The sequence below is a fragment of the Scyliorhinus canicula genome, chromosome 2, assembly GCF_902713615.1.
Source record: "Scyliorhinus canicula chromosome 2, sScyCan1.1, whole genome shotgun sequence".
Lineage (NCBI taxonomy): Eukaryota > Metazoa > Chordata > Chondrichthyes > Carcharhiniformes > Scyliorhinidae > Scyliorhinus > Scyliorhinus canicula.
This window is the reverse complement of record NC_052147.1, coordinates 72,372,405-72,388,024: the sequence shown is the minus strand read 5'-3', so window position 1 is coordinate 72,388,024 and position 15,620 is coordinate 72,372,405. Positions and strand designations below refer to the sequence as shown.

Below are 15,620 nucleotides of genomic sequence, written 5' to 3'. Positions count from 1 at the left end.
GGTTTGTGCCCACAATATCTGATAAAACTAAACTCTGCATTAATTTACATATTCAGTTGTGCTTAATGTATTTTACCAATAAGAAAGGAAGGAAATGGGTGGAAAAATGATCCCAAGCCAGTAACAGAAGCTGCAATTGCCTTACTTACTGTTCATTGGCTGAGCAATGCCATCTGAGGGTACGTGCACCTACATCAACTTTATCCCACTATGGAACTTCTGACTTTAACTCTGACTCTCTCCTATTGTCATCCTCTCTTTTCCCTGTTTACTACCAGAATCTAAATAAGCATTCTAAGAATTGCTATTTAACCAAGTCTATATAATGTGAGTTTTCCAGGATCCATTTGCGTGCACGTTTCTGCCTCCTTATTAACAGCAATGCCAACTGCCCATCTCAGTCTTGACGACCTTTCTGCCCAGCCCAACACTCTAACTGGGGCTAAACTTGCCAATCTCTTCCCTATGCAACTCATCCCCCTCACATTTGACCCTACCTACAGGTCAGCTATCATCGCTGCTTTCCATGTTTTCTCCAGAATGTCTCCTTACTCATGAACAAGGCCCTTACAACCTATGATTTTGTGAACGATTGCATCACATCATTAGCTTGTCTGAAATCTGGCGGAGAGATGATGACCTCCCCCTCAGGATCTGCCACATGCCTCGACTGGACTGTGGTGGTTATCACCAAATCACATCACAGTTTGTCTCCTTACTCTTCTGGCACTTGTTCCTATTTTGAGCAATTCAACTTGTTCCACCCCACAACCTCTCTTACAATCCTTGATCTCTCTACCATCCAATAAGTCCCATGACAGTTTTCCCACCAAGCTTTCTTCACTGCTTTCCTCCCACAGTCAGTGACTTTTCATCCTTGGTGATTTCAACTTCCATCTCAAGTTATAATAGTCTTCTGAGTTTACTACCTTCCTATCTTCCCTTAATCTCTCCTCCACAACCCACATTCATGGCTACCCCCTTGACCTTACCATCTTGTGTGTTCTCTCTACTCCCATACTTTCACACTGGTATGAAGCCATTCTGATCAATTATTTCTCCACTACCTCACACTTCATTCTCCAAATCCTACATCCTTCAGCCTTTGTCCTTGTTTCCTAATTCACTTACAACTGTAATTTCAAAATCTAAACTGTGTGGCCCTCTGTTACCACAACATTTTTGCAGCCATTGATCTTCTCAACCACTCCCATCTCCACCTTCAAAGCCCAGCCCGCATTCTCATACTTTTTCTCTCTCTCTCTCCTCTGTCTTTTCTTTCTCTCTTAGTACAAAGACACAGACTTGAATATATATGGCAGACAATTGGTTTAGCCATTCAAGACCATACCTGACTGGACCACAAAGCACCATCAGGTACTTTTGTTGTCTGTGAAAACTGCAGAAATGAAAAGGAACCCCAGGCTTCTTTCCTGTAACAAAAATCGTCATCTTAAACCCCTTTCCACTATCTCTTCCACCCTCGCCTCCAATGACTGTGTGTAGTTCATCAACTTATTTATCACTAATATTGAGAGCATTCAATCAGCTCCCACTGCCACGTTCGTATTTCCCCGGTCCACAGGATCAAACTTCCTTAAAGGTCCTCCAATACGGGCAGCACGGTGGCACAGTGGTTAGCATTGCTGCCTACGGCGCTGAGGACCCGGGTTCGAATCCAGGCCCTGGGTCACTGTCTGTGTGGAGTTTGCACATTCTCCCCATGTCTGCGTGGGTTTCGCCCCCACAACCCAAAGATGTGCATGATAGGTGGATTGGCCATACTAAATTGCCCCTTAATTGGAAAAAATAATTGGGTACTCTAAATTTAAAAAAAAAACACAAAAAAAAGGTCCTCCAATACCATAATGTGCATCTTTCTTTACTATTTTACTACCCTCCATCATGTCTTCTCCAAGTTCTTCTCCTCTGTTCAAAATGAATAACTTTAACCATGACTCCTCCATTCATGCAAACTAGTGCTCCGTCTACAATCTTCTTTTCCTTTCCATAGTCCTTGAATGTGTTGCTTCTTCCCAAATCCACACCCACCTTTCCCAGATCAGTTTGAATCCCTCCAGTCAAGTTTCTGCCCTGCCATAGCACTGAACCAGTTCCTGTCAATGTCACAAATGACTATCCTTCGGACAATGACAAAAGTAATCTAACACCCTTGTCCTTTTCAATCCTTTTGCAGTCTTTGATACTATTGACCACACCATTATTTTTAATGTCTCTCTACCATCATCCAGCTGACAGCACTGCAGTTGTCTGGTTCCGCTCTTATCAATTAAATAGTAGCCAAAGAACCATGGGCAATGGCTTTGCCTCTTGGTCCCACACACTTGCCTCTGGTGTCCCACAAGAACCTAATCTTGACCCCCTCCGATTTCTTATCAACATGCTGCCCTTTGGGAAAAGGGCACCTGACCACGGGTCGCCCAGACTGATTACATCAGCGGCTGCGTGTGCACGAGTGAAGGGGTGGGGAGGGGTGGAGGGGATGGGGAGGGATGAAGAGGGTGGAGGGGATGGGGAGGGATGAAGAAGGTGGAGGGGATTGGGAGGGATGAAGAGGGTGGAGGGGATGGGGAGGGATGAAGAGGGTGGAGGGGATGGGGAGGGATGAAGAGGGTGGAGGGGATGGGGAGGGATGAAGAGGGTGGAGGGGATGGGGAGGGATGAAGAGGGTGGAGGGGATGGGGAGGGATGAAGAGGGTGGAGGGGATGGGGAGGGATGAAGAGGGTGGAGGGGTTGGGGAGTGATGAAGAGGGTGGAGGGGATGGGGAGTGATGAAGAGGGTGGAGGGGATGGGGAGGGATGAAGAGGGTGGAGGGGATGGGGAGGGATGAAGAGGGTGGAGGGGATGGGGAGGGATGAAGAGGGTGGAGGGATGAAGAGGGTGGAGGGGATGGGGAGTGATGAAGAGGGTGGAGGGATGAAGAGGGTGGAGGGGATGGGGAGGGATGAAGAGGGTGGAGGGGATGGGGAGGGATGAAGAGGGTGGAGGGGATGGGGAGGGATGAAGAGGTTGGAGAGGATAGGGAGGGATGAAGAGGGTGGAGGGGTTGGGGAGGGATGAAGAGGGGGAGGGATGAAGAGGGTGGAGGGATAGGGAGGGATGAAGAGGGTGGAGGGGTTGGGGAGGGATGAAGAGGGTGGAGGGATAGGGAGGGATGAAGAGGGTGGAGGGGTTGGGGAGGGATGCAGGGGATGGGGAGGGATGCAGAGGGTGGAGGGGATGGGGAGGAATGCAGAGGGTGGAGGGGATGCAGAGGGTGGAGGGGGTGGGGAGGGATGAAGAGGGTGGAGGGGATGGGGAGGGATGCAGAGGGTGGAGGGGATGGGGAGGGATGAAGAGGGTGGAGGGGATGGGGAGGGATGAAGAGGGTGGAGGGGATGGGGAGGGATGAAGAGGGTGGAGGGGATGGGGAGGGATGAAGAGGGTGGAGGGAATGGGGAGGGATGAAGAGGGTTGAGGGGATGGGGAGGGATTTAAAAAATATTTTAAAAACATGCTGCTCTTTGGTGAAATCTTCTGAAAACAAATCATTTTTCACATGAATGTTGATGACACCCAGTTCTCTCTTATCACCACCTCTTGACACTTGACTGTCTCAAATTTGTCAGCTATCTAGCACTGGATGAGCAAAAATCTCCTCCAATTAAACATTGGGAAGACTGAAGCCATTACCTTTGGTCTAGCCACAAACTTCTCGCCTTGACCACTGACACCATCCCTGCCCCTGGCAACTGTCGGAGGCTGAACCAGACTTGCTGTCACATTTTACTCCAAGATGAACTTCCAACCATGCGTCTGTGCATGTACTTCCCCTCTGATCCTGTCTCGCCTCATCTATGCTTTTGATATGTCTAAACTTGACTCTTCTAATGTACTTCTAGCCAGCCGCTGATGTTGTACTATCTGCAAGTTTGTTTTGCTGCCTGTGTCCTAACTCGCCCCTGATCCAGTGCGCGCACTCCATCACCCCTGTGCTTGCTGACATACATTCGATTCCATGTAAGCAAGGCCTTGAAGTGAAAATTCTCATCCTTGTTTCCAAATCCTTTCATGGCGTACCCCCTTCCTATCTCTGTAATTTCCCCCAGCCCCACAACCTTTCAAGATATATCTGTGATTCTTTAACTCTGGCCTCTTGAGCATCACCAATTTTAATCAGTCACCATTAGTGCTTGTGCCTTCTGCTACTTGGGGATAAAGTTCCAAAGGTCCCTCCAAAAACTCCCCTGACTCCCTACCTCACTTTTCTTCTTTAAGAGGACAGCACTTTGGCACAGTGGTTAGTATTGCTGCCTCACATCTCCAGGGACCCGGGTTCAATTCCGGCCTCGGGTGACTGTGTAGAGTTTGCACTTTCTCCCGTGTCTGCGTGGAGTTTCTCCAGGTGCTCCGCTTTCGTCCCACAGTCCAAAAATGTGCAGGTTAGGTGGATTGACCATGCAAAATTGCCCCTTAGTGTCCAAAGGTTAGGTGGACTTATGGGGACAGGGTGGAGGTGTGGGATTGTGTAGAGTGCTCTATCAAGGGCCAGGGTAGACTCGACGGGCTGAATGCCCTCCTTCTACACTGTAAATCTATGAAAAGATGCTCTTTAAAACCTACCTCTTTAAACAGATTTTAGTTATCTGCCCTAAAATATCTCCGTATAACTTTTTGGCATCATTATTTTATAATGGCCATGATGGCTTAGAGATGTTTTAATTATATTAAAGCTGATATTATTATCTAAATAATAATGAAACTGACTTAAATGCAACTTAGATCATCATTCAATGTATACAAAGGTTTTGATTGTAGTAATAAATCTGGATTTGTGACTTTTTAGTCAGCCTCGTACCAGCCTCCCCGAACAGGCACCGGAGTGTGGCAATTAGGGGCTTTTCACAGTAACTTCGTTTGTCGCCTACTTGTGATAATAAGCGATTTTCATTTCATTTCATATCATTTTAAGGATTGGGTTAGTTCCCTGCATTAAAAAAGATAAAATGGTACCTCGCATTTCTTTACTGAGAGCTTAAATTTCAGCAGTTATACCTGGAGATGGATGGGAGGTGTGGGGACATGGGAGAAAAGATAAACCGTTGCACAGTATTCTGGTGTACTTTCTATTAGGAACCATGGATCTACTTCTAACTACATCCTGTTACTCACAAGGATGTCAGATAAAATACACTTTGAAAGAAAATATAATTACTATAAAAATAGATTTTTTTTTGGATGTACAATATTTTTTTTTATAAATTTAGATTAGCCAATTATTTTTTCCAATTAAGGGGCAATTTAGTGTGGCCAATCCGCCTACTCTGCACATTTTTGGGTTGTGGGGGCGAAACCCACGCAGACACGGGGAGAACGTGCAAACTCCACACGGACAGTGACCCAGAGCCGGGATCGAACCTGGGACCTCAGCGCCGTGAGGCGGTTGTGCTAACCACTAGGCCACCGTGCTGCCCTTGGATGTACAATATTGATGAAATTATTTATTTATTTGTTTCAATTGCATTTTTAATTAGATGAAATTCTAGCCTTTATAACACTTTATGGTTATCAAAACGAATGTCAAAACAGTTTTGCTTATTTAAGATATGTTCACAATGAAAATCAGTTAATCGCTAAACAACTCCGTCTTTGCTGTTGCATTCAGAGAGACACGCAAACTGAAAGTTAATTCAGATACAGTCAGACAATTAGAGTGTAAAGAGCAGAACAAATAAGAACCAAGATTACCACCCCACCCCCAGCCTGCTACCACTGTCCCTTCACCTCTACCTGTCATAACCAGCTTAAACGAGTTTATATAGTGCAATTTTTTATTAGTTTTCATTTCAATTTGCTGTTATGCCTGTGATTACTATACCAAGGCTGGAATCATTGTCCAATTTGGTGTGCCTTTTCTGGCCCCATTTCTTTCCACCGATACGAGAAGTTAATTTTGTGTCACAAGCAGACAGATGGGAACCAAAGCAATTTGGGCCAGATGTTGCAAGGCCATTGCAGTACTGAATCACTCGGTTTGTGAGCATGTTTTAGAACAGCAGTTGTAAAATAATCTATCATTTAGACTGCTGACACTAATTAAATCAGCCTTGAAAAGTAGTTTATGGTGTGGTGCGTTTATGGAGATACAGTAATGTTGCTTGTCAATATTATTTTGACAGTAGTTTTGAAACTTTTATGTCAATAACAGTTAACTCGAAGCCCATTGCCACACTTCTCTGGGTTCTTTAATCAATGGTGAGTCGCAAATTGTTAAGCTGGGTGTGTGGATCTGTACGCATATTCCTTTTTGATCTTGTTTTATAGAATTTGTGGTTTTTACTCGACAAGCATCAAACCCCTCCTTTGATAGGAGAGGAAGCAATGATAAATTATGAAAATTTTCTGGAGGTCAAAGAGAAAGCAGGACAGAAGTGCAAGTAAGTATCATTTGTAAGCATCTTTGAAGTTGAAACTAAAGAAAAACTCAAGATATTATTAGTAAAATTTCTTTACTGTTAAGTCAAGCACATGTAATGAATTGTTTAATGAAAAATATCTTGTGTGCAGTTTTTGACAAACAATGTAGATTGTAGAATTGTTCTCAAATTTGACATGTCTTAAACTGAAATTTGACCTGTCTTAAACTAAATCAAGAATATATTAGAACTGACTAGGTACAGTTGGCTAAACGGTAACCGCAGCTTGAAAACCCTCAATTAAGTATTTCACTTAATAGTCCAAAATCTCAGTATGATTTTCGAGAGACATATGCATTTCATCATTTGTAACTAAAATGCAAGATCATATTTTTATCCCTTCACAAACCTGAAAATAGCAATGTTTTTGACCATTAGTTATTGTATTGCACATACATGTGTTGAATTGAATTGCTCAGTGTGGTGAATGTAATATAGATGTATATATGTTAATTCACACTGTGTTTGTAAGCGCAGTAGCGCTATCCTACCACTAGGGGGAGTAGCGCTGGGAGCACTCAGGAACTTGTACTGGGCTCCACCCACGACTCCTCCCCCTAGTGCAGCTGTATAAATACCTTGTCCAGAGTCAGCCTGAGTTCACTACGAGTTCATCGACAGGTAACAGGCTGGCTCTAAAGTAAGTCGATTAAAGCCTAGATTCACATCGGAAACACGTGTCTGGTGAATTCATGGTTCCATCAATTTAATCGACTTAAGAACAGTAAAGATCGATTATGGAATCGGCCCTCAAGCCTGGACGCCTGGAACTGAACCCGCAGGATGCAGAGGCTAAAGAAATCTTCTCCCACTGGATCCGGTGCTTCAAGGCCTACCTGGCCGAAGCGAGCACAGCCGAAACGACAGAGGATCAGAAGCTAAGTCTACTGCACGCGAGGGTGAGCCACAGAATCTCTACGTAACTAAACTCGGCCAGTTCATATACTGCGGCGCTAGCAGTTCTCGAAAAAATGTATAAGGCCCATTAATGAAGTTTACGCTCGCCATGTATTCACGACTCGCCGCCAGTGACCTACGGAATCACTCGCCAAATTCCTAAGGGAACTTAATAATTTGTCCAAGGACTGTAATTACCAAGCGGTTACTGCGGCTGAACACAGGGAATTGGCGGTACGCGATGTTTTTGTAGCGGGCCTCAGGTCTAACTATGTGCGCCAACGACTGCTGGAAAAGGGGGCCCAGGACTTAGAAACGACTGTGGAAGCTGCTACCATGATGGAGGTCTCCTTCCGCAGCCTTAACTTGTTCCCCGCGCACCCCGCAACCCAATCATGGGCCCCCGACCAGCGACTCCCCCAGGCCTGTGCTACGCGGCCGCCCAGCCACCAGGCTGCCCCAACCAGGCACTATGCTGTTCCAGCCAGCCACTATGCTCCAACCTGCCATTTCTGTGGCCAGAACCAGCACCCGCGGCAGCACTGCCCGGCCTGCAACGCGACCTGCAGCAGCTGCGGGCGAAAAGGGCATTACGCAAGAGTGTGCCTCGCAAAAAGGGCCCCAGCTTCCAACTCCCCAGCGACTCGCAGTAATCGCTCCCCTCACTCGCAGGCCCGCGGGGCCCGAAACGCTGCTGCCTATGCCCCGACTCCACCCCCTCCAGCCACATGCGATCCATAGAGGCCGCCACCTTGGAAAACCTCCACCACGCGGCCGGCCACTTGCGACTCATGGGGGCCGCCATCTTGGACGCCATCTTCCTCGCCGCCCGCCACGTGCGATCAACGGGCCTGATCGGCATCTCCGCGCTTGGACAACTCAGCGAAGGAATTCGAATTAGACTATGAACTCAGAGGGCAGTCATCACGGGGCCACTCCAGCACAGCTGATCGAGCCGCCGACTACCCGCAACTCAGCGCGGTCACCCTGGACCAATCACGACCAAAGAATCTACGGAACCCGATGGCAGAGGTCCATATCAACGGGTACAAAACGGCATGCCTCTTCGGCTCCGGGAGCACGGAGACCTTCATACATCCAGACCTGGTAAGACGCTGTTCGCTCCCCGTTTTCCCCATGCAGCAAACTATCTCGCTCGCTTCAGGCTCCCACTCGGTCCAGATCAGGGGCGCACCGCCGCGACACTCTCGATCCGATGCGCTAGTTACTCGAAATTCAAACTCTACGTTTTGCCCGAACTCTGCGGGCCACTCTTATTAGGCCTAGACTTCCAATGCAACCTCAAGAGCCTCACCCTCAGCTTCGGAGGGCCCTGCCCCCACTCACGATCTGCAGCCTCGCTACGCTACGCCTGCTCCACTCCAACCCCCAGTACGCATTCGTCGAGTTCCCTGACGGCCGTCAGGACACAGTATCCCTACGGGATCTGGCACCCGCCGGTTCCAGCGCCCCCTCTACCCCCACAGGAGGACCTCTCACTCTACACCCCATGCTGCCGCCCCCTTGCGCTACCGAGCCCACGAGCTCGCTCCACCAGTTCCACGCGCCGGCCAGCCCCCAGCGCCCCCAGTCCCCGGTCGAACCAGGAGAGTATGAAGCTCGGATACAACCCTCCCTGGAGTCCGCCGTCGTACCCCAGCACATTACACCTATCCAGCCACTGCAAGAGGCTACAACCCCGGTGCTCCGCAGATCTCAGCGGACAATTCGACCACCGGACAGACTGACTTTATAGACTAGACCACCACCCCTGCCGGACTTGATTTTTTTGCAGGGAGTGAATGTGGTGAATGTAATATAGATGTATATATGTTAATTCACACTGTCTTTGTAAGCGCAGTAGCGCTATCCTACCACTAGGGGGAGTAGCGCTGGGAGCACTCAGGAACTTGTACTGGGCTCCACCCTTGGCTCCGCCCATGACTCCTCCCCCTAGTGCAGCTGTATAAATACCTTGTCCAGAGTCAGCCTGAGTTCACTACGAGTTCATCGACAGGTAACAGGCTGGCTCTGAAATAAGTCGATTAAAGCCTAGATTCACATCGGAAACACGTGTTTGGTGAATTGATGGTTCCATCACTCAGTAGCTATCGGCACTATGATGTCTGGCTCAAAATAACAATACCTGTGCCAAGTTACAATAGTGAGTAAGGGAACGTAGAACCATACAAGTCTATACCTCGGCAGTTGTGTATTTTATTAAGAACAATACCGTTAAATGTTGATTCTATTCTCATTTTAAAAACTATTTTTGTGAGCATTTTTACATATATTTATACTGTAGTTAATTGCATTTAATATTTATCTACAGGCAGTTCTTTGCAGCTAAGATTTTTGCAAAACTCCTGCACAATGACCCATATGGAAGGATATCCATAATGCAGTTCTTCAATTATGTCATGCGAAAAGGTAGTAGAGTCCTGTGATGCAAACTATTGGACAACTTTGCAATTTAAAAAAATATATTAATTTAGCTATAATGCAACCATACTAAATCTGTTTAAATTTTAGTTTGGCTACATCAAACAAGGATAGGTCTGAGTTTGTACGATGTAGCAGGTCAAGGATATCTTCGTGAATCTGTAAGTATCCCACCTTATTTTCCGATCTGACAATTTTACCACATTTCAGTCACATTTAATTCTATGCATTCTATGCTATGTTAATCCCGCACCAAATTACGCCAACAGGATTTGGAGAATTACATTTTGGAGTTGATTCCCACCTTACCACAGCTTGATGGCTTAGAAAAGTCTTTCTATTCATTCTATGTGTGCACTGCTGTTAGAAAATTTTTCTTCTTCCTTGACCCACTCAGAACAGGTAAGTTGATATTTCCTTATTGAATTATAAACCCAGAAGCATTTAACCTTATTAACAATCTAAACATTTAGTTCTTTATGGCTGTTCTTGTAGCCTCCTTTACTTTAGACAGCAGTGTGCTGTGTGGCTACTGGCAGTGCCAACTCTACGATTAGCTGAAAAGACGTCTCTTGTTTTCTTCCTCCTGATGCTGAGCTATGAGGTTCTATGCTGTTACAGCAATGTCGTATCTAGTGAAAACAGATACAATAAGCTGAAGCCTACTTGTTAAGAGCAAATGGGGTTTACATCATTCTTAGAATTGGAAATCAAGCGCATAGCTTTTGTTTGAATGTTCAGAGCTATCCTACTGAACGATTGAAAGTAACATTCTCTTAAGTTCTATCTATGTTTTATGCATACATAAGAATAACCTAAAGTTTTGATAATTATGTTGATTCCCTGAATGTGTAATTTGTTTTGATAATTACATTGAGTTATTGATGAGATTAATATTGGTAAATGGAGCGTCATGAAAATTAAGAAAATAATTAACTAATTCAGATCAACTATTTCCACCTTTTTTAAGCAATTGGTAAAATTGCCTCATTTGTCGAGAAAGAACAAATTACTACTTTTAAGAGAAAGGTAATTTTTTGTATTTTTAAGTGGAAGAGGCAAATCTTATAATTTAATCGCAAAATCCTCCCAGGTAGTTACAAAAATGAGCAGTGTGGTGACTAGGGGATTTTCACATTAATTTCATTGCAGTGTTAATGTAAACCTACTTGTGACAATAAAGATTATTATTATTTTTTTAAAATTTAGAGTACCCAATTCATTTTTCCAATTAACGGGCAATTAGCATGGCCAATTCACCTACCCTGCACATCTTTGGGTTGTGGGGCGAAACCCACGCAAACACGGGGAGAATGTGCAAACTCCACACGGACAGTTAACCAGAGCCGGGATCGAACCTGGGACCTCAGCGCCGTGAGGCAGCAATGCTAACCACTGCGCCACCGTGCTGCCCTAAGATTATTATTGTTGTATTATTTTCTAAAACTGTCTTGTACTAATATTCCGACTATTATTCCGACTATAAAGCTATGCTTGTAGCTTTTATAAATGTGCTGTTTAAGAGTTGGACTGTGATTATTGTGGTAAGAGGAAGATTTTGGCATATATTGTTGACTATTCTCATGTGGTCTTGAAATCATCTGACAGATTAAAGTTCCCAGTAATGTAATCCAACCCCTATTTTAAAAGAACAATCCTAAAGTGATTCTACTTCCTTTGCCAGTCATCCTTTTTGAGATTACCAGTTTGTGTTGAATTATGGGGACTGGTTCCATAATGTCTGGAAACTGGGTTGTGGTTACTGAACCTTAATTCAAATATGACCGTCTGAACCATCAGACAATTGGAACAATCTGATGTCGAGTTGCAAAAATATGATGACTTGTTTATGCTTTCATCTTTAAAATAGAGGATTGTATTTTACTATAAACACGCAAGCACGATTGTTCAAAGTAACCTTTCATATCTTTAATATTCCTCTAGGCAAGATAAAAATCCAAGATATTTTGGCCTGCAGCTTTTTGGATGATTTGTTAGAGGTAATTATTGGCCATCTGAGAAAGTTTGCCTTTTAAATGTGATCCATTGATCGCAATTAAATGTTTCGCCAACTGTTTGCCTTTGTTTATATTTGTAGCTCAGAGATGAGGAACTGTCTAAGGAAAGTCAAGAATCAAACTGGTTTTCTGCTCCTTCCGCATTGAGAGTATATGGTATGTGTTGGGTGCATAAAAAATCTTTATCACTTGTGGCGCATATCTGTTGTAGTTATTGGTTAACTGTAGTATTAATTTTTTAGGTCAGTATTTAAATCTAGATAAAGATCACAATGGAATGCTCAGCAAAGAAGAACTATCACGTTATGGTACTGGAACACTTACAGGCGTGTTTTTGGATCGGGTTTTTCAGGAATGCCTAACATATGATGGAGAAATGGTAACTGCCTACAAATAATTCACTTGCTGCAATCAATCTCTTGTAAAGTTGAGAAAACGTAATGGATTTTAATTTTACCCTCTCATTGAAACAACGTTTTCTGGTTCAATCAATTTCAAAATACTATTTTCAAACTAGTTTGCATTGTAGTAAAGAATGTTTGAATGATTTCCCATTGCAATATTAGTGACTTTGAGCACATCAGATTAAGGGTTAGACTTGCAGTATACCTTTTAAATTCTTAGTCTTGCTCAGTTTGGTAAGTTTGCATTCATAAAGCCCACCATTGCTCTTTGACCAAACTTAAAGAATCTTAATTAAACTGTCAATGTTTTAAGCCCGGTGTGTGGTTAGGTGATAAATTGTTATAATCGAGTAATTTTCTTGCCCAATAGAGCAATGTGTAGTTCTTGTTTAAAAACCTACATATTTAGTACTTTGGTGTTGTCAGACATGTTGTATTTTGTCACTACTATTTCATCTCTGCCTATTTTGTGCTAGAATAGAGGAAAGAAGTCTGTTTCAAGCTAGAGGATGGTTAATGTTTTTTAACTGTAAGAAATATCATAGACTTAAACTGTCATCAGGCTTTCATTCTGCTGCTACAGAAAAACAAAATGGAAAACTAGGAAAAGATTTACCATCTCGGTAATTACATAGAGGGAATAAAAATGATGTGTATGTAACAAAAGATTACTTATTTTGATCACCATGTTAATACCAAAATAAGTAATATTGTATTTTTGTGAATCAGATATTAGGAAATTGGTCCTTCGTCATGTTAGCAATCTAGAATGTCAAGAATATTTTTGAATGCCCTTGAAATAAAAGCATGCCTATATTTTAGAAGTTTACCCCTTCTGACATCTTTTCTTAAGGATTACAAGACATATCTGGATTTTGTTCTTGCTTTGGAAAACCGAAAGGAACCTGCTGCTCTCCAGTACATCTTTAAATTGCTGGACATGGAAAATAAGGGTTATCTTAATGTTTTTTCCCTCAATTTCTTCTTCAGGGTGAGCATTGGTGTTTTTTCTTTTAAAACAGTATTTCATTAAGATCAATGTACATTTAAAAAAATCATTGAATGCATTATTTTTCGCTGTATTAGATAAAATATTTATCAAGGTGAGGGATGCCAGGTGATGGATTGGCACTCTTCCCTTTTCAGGCACTCTGTCCTTATTTCTGCTCTCACGTGCTGATGCAGAAAAAAGCTCACTACTCCATTCCAAAAATCTGCCTCAGTACCAACCTAGGGAGATTTACTCTAGTAGCGTGACACTCTTTCTGTTTGCCAACTATGAGAAATCCTGTGAGCTTTATGAGCAAATTACTTATTGGTGTTCTATTAGTATTTTGTATTATAGGCCTATGTCCACTAGAATTAGATTAAAACTACCGTAAGTCATTTTACCACTTAGCTCCACCGTCTCCATATTATCAAACCATTTGTCCAACATTTAATAAGGAGAAATTGGGAAGATCAAAGTCACTGCTTTTGGTTTCTGCCAATCAACTTTTTTCCCTAACTACTGACTCCTGTCCTCTACCTAGCAACTGACTGACGCTGAATCAGACTTTTTATAAACTAGGTATCACATTGACCCTGGGAAGAGCTTCCAACCATGTATTTCCACCTCTGTATCATCACCCAATGATGACCCTGCCTTAGCTCATCTGCTGCTGAAGCACTCATCTATGCCCTTCGACACGATCGAATGGTCATGCTGCACCCGAACAGTAGAGTGCCAAAGCGCAACGTGGCTGATAGAAACCGGGAGACCACGCTCGCAACACCTCGCGGGATCGCAACTCGGAGACCCCTCTCATAGCAAGTTGGAGCTTTTTTGGGGGGGGGGGGCTGGGGTTCATGCGGGGGGGGGGGGGGGGCTATAAAGATCGGGACACTTTTTAAATGGTGTCCCGATCTCGCTACACTGAAGAGTTCCAGCGAGCATAGCTCCTCAGTGCAGAAAACGGGGCTATGTGCGGCCTCGGCTGTGCATTCCCTACTGAGGCCCCCTATCTAACCAGAGTGCTGTTTGATAGCGTTTTATCTCTCGGCGTTGGGAATGCACCCTTAAAGATATGCCTAAATGCCCTCACCATGGTACTTTTTTCCCATTTAGTTAAATCGCACCCTTTATTACCTCTAGACTTGACTACTCCAATGCTCTCAAAATCGGCCCTCCCATGTACCTCCCTCCATAAAGTTGTCATCCAAAACTAGTGTTCTACCTCATACCAAGTCCTGTTCAATCATCAAGCTGTTTTTGTTGGCATACTCGGACTCCTGGCTAAGCAATGCCTTCTCACCCTTTGAGTTCAAATTCCTCTTTGGCCTTGTCCCTTGCTATTCTCCAACCTTGCAACCCTCCGAAGTTGCTACACTCTTCGCATTCTGTGATTAACCCCAATTTAATCACTCCAGCTTTGACAGCAGTGGCATCAACTGCCAAGGCCTTAAGGTTTAGAATTCTCTCCCTAAACCTCTTTGTCTCTATCTGCTTTAAGGTACTCCTTAAAATCTACTGTACCAGCCCTAATATCTCCTACGTGACTTGGTGTCACATTTTCTTTCATAGTACCTTGTGACATTTGAGCATGTTAAAGGAGCTATGCAAATAGTTTTTCAATTAAGGGGCAATTTAGTGTGGCCAATCCACCTATCCTGCACATCTTTCGGTTGTGGGGATGAGGCCCACACAGACACGGGGAGAATGTGCAAACTCCAGATGGACAAACTCCACATGGACAAACTCCACATGGACAGTGACCTGGGACCGGGATCGAACCCGGGTCTTTGGTCCCGTGAGGCAACAGGGCTAACCCAGTCTAGCCTACATTTAAACTCTCATGCCTTAGGGGTTTTTAAAAAAAAAATGTTTAGCCATAAAGTATCCTGTTAATTAATGTACTATATTTTCGGTGGTACAATTGTATAGCTAATTGTAATTTTCAGCATATAATACCCAAATGTACATTCACATGTTACATATTTTTAAAAATATTTTTCGGCCATTTTATGTTAGTAGCATAATTTATCTGAATATCGTTGGTCCTAATTCTTTAATTTAGCTGTACATATCGGAGGAAAGATATTCTTGCTGGGGTGGGGGGAGGAGCGCAGTGAAGACTTACCAGGTAGATTTCTTGGGATGGCAGAACTGTCGTACGAGGAGAAATTAAATCGGTTAGGATTATATTCATTGGAGTTTAGAAGAGTGAAAGGGGATCTCAGAAACTGACAAAATTCTAACAAGATTAGACAGGGTAGATTCAGAAAGTATGTTCCTGAAGATGGGGGAGTCCAGAACTAGGGTTCATAGTTTGAGGATAAAGGACTGAGGTGAGGAGAAATTTCTTCACCCAGAGTGGTGAATCTGTGGAATTCACCACCCCA

At 43.9% G+C, this 15,620-nt stretch overlaps 1 protein-coding gene across 2 annotated transcripts in view; it reads left to right on the top strand.

The window, feature by feature from the left end:
- Positions 1-15,620, top strand: part of ppp2r3c (protein phosphatase 2, regulatory subunit B'', gamma) — a 30,660-nt gene that overhangs the window by 11,505 nt on the left and 3,535 nt on the right. For both annotated transcript variants that reach the window (XM_038780517.1, XM_038780524.1), the window contains exons 4-11: positions 6,327-6,439; positions 9,708-9,805; positions 9,908-9,978; positions 10,087-10,219; positions 11,762-11,817; positions 11,916-11,991; positions 12,078-12,214; positions 13,093-13,230. In XM_038780517.1, the coding sequence (XP_038636445.1) occupies positions 6,327-6,439; positions 9,708-9,805; positions 9,908-9,978; positions 10,087-10,219; positions 11,762-11,817; positions 11,916-11,991; positions 12,078-12,214; positions 13,093-13,230 (822 nt within the window). The remainder of the gene's footprint in view (positions 1-6,326; positions 6,440-9,707; positions 9,806-9,907; positions 9,979-10,086; positions 10,220-11,761; positions 11,818-11,915; positions 11,992-12,077; positions 12,215-13,092; positions 13,231-15,620) is intronic.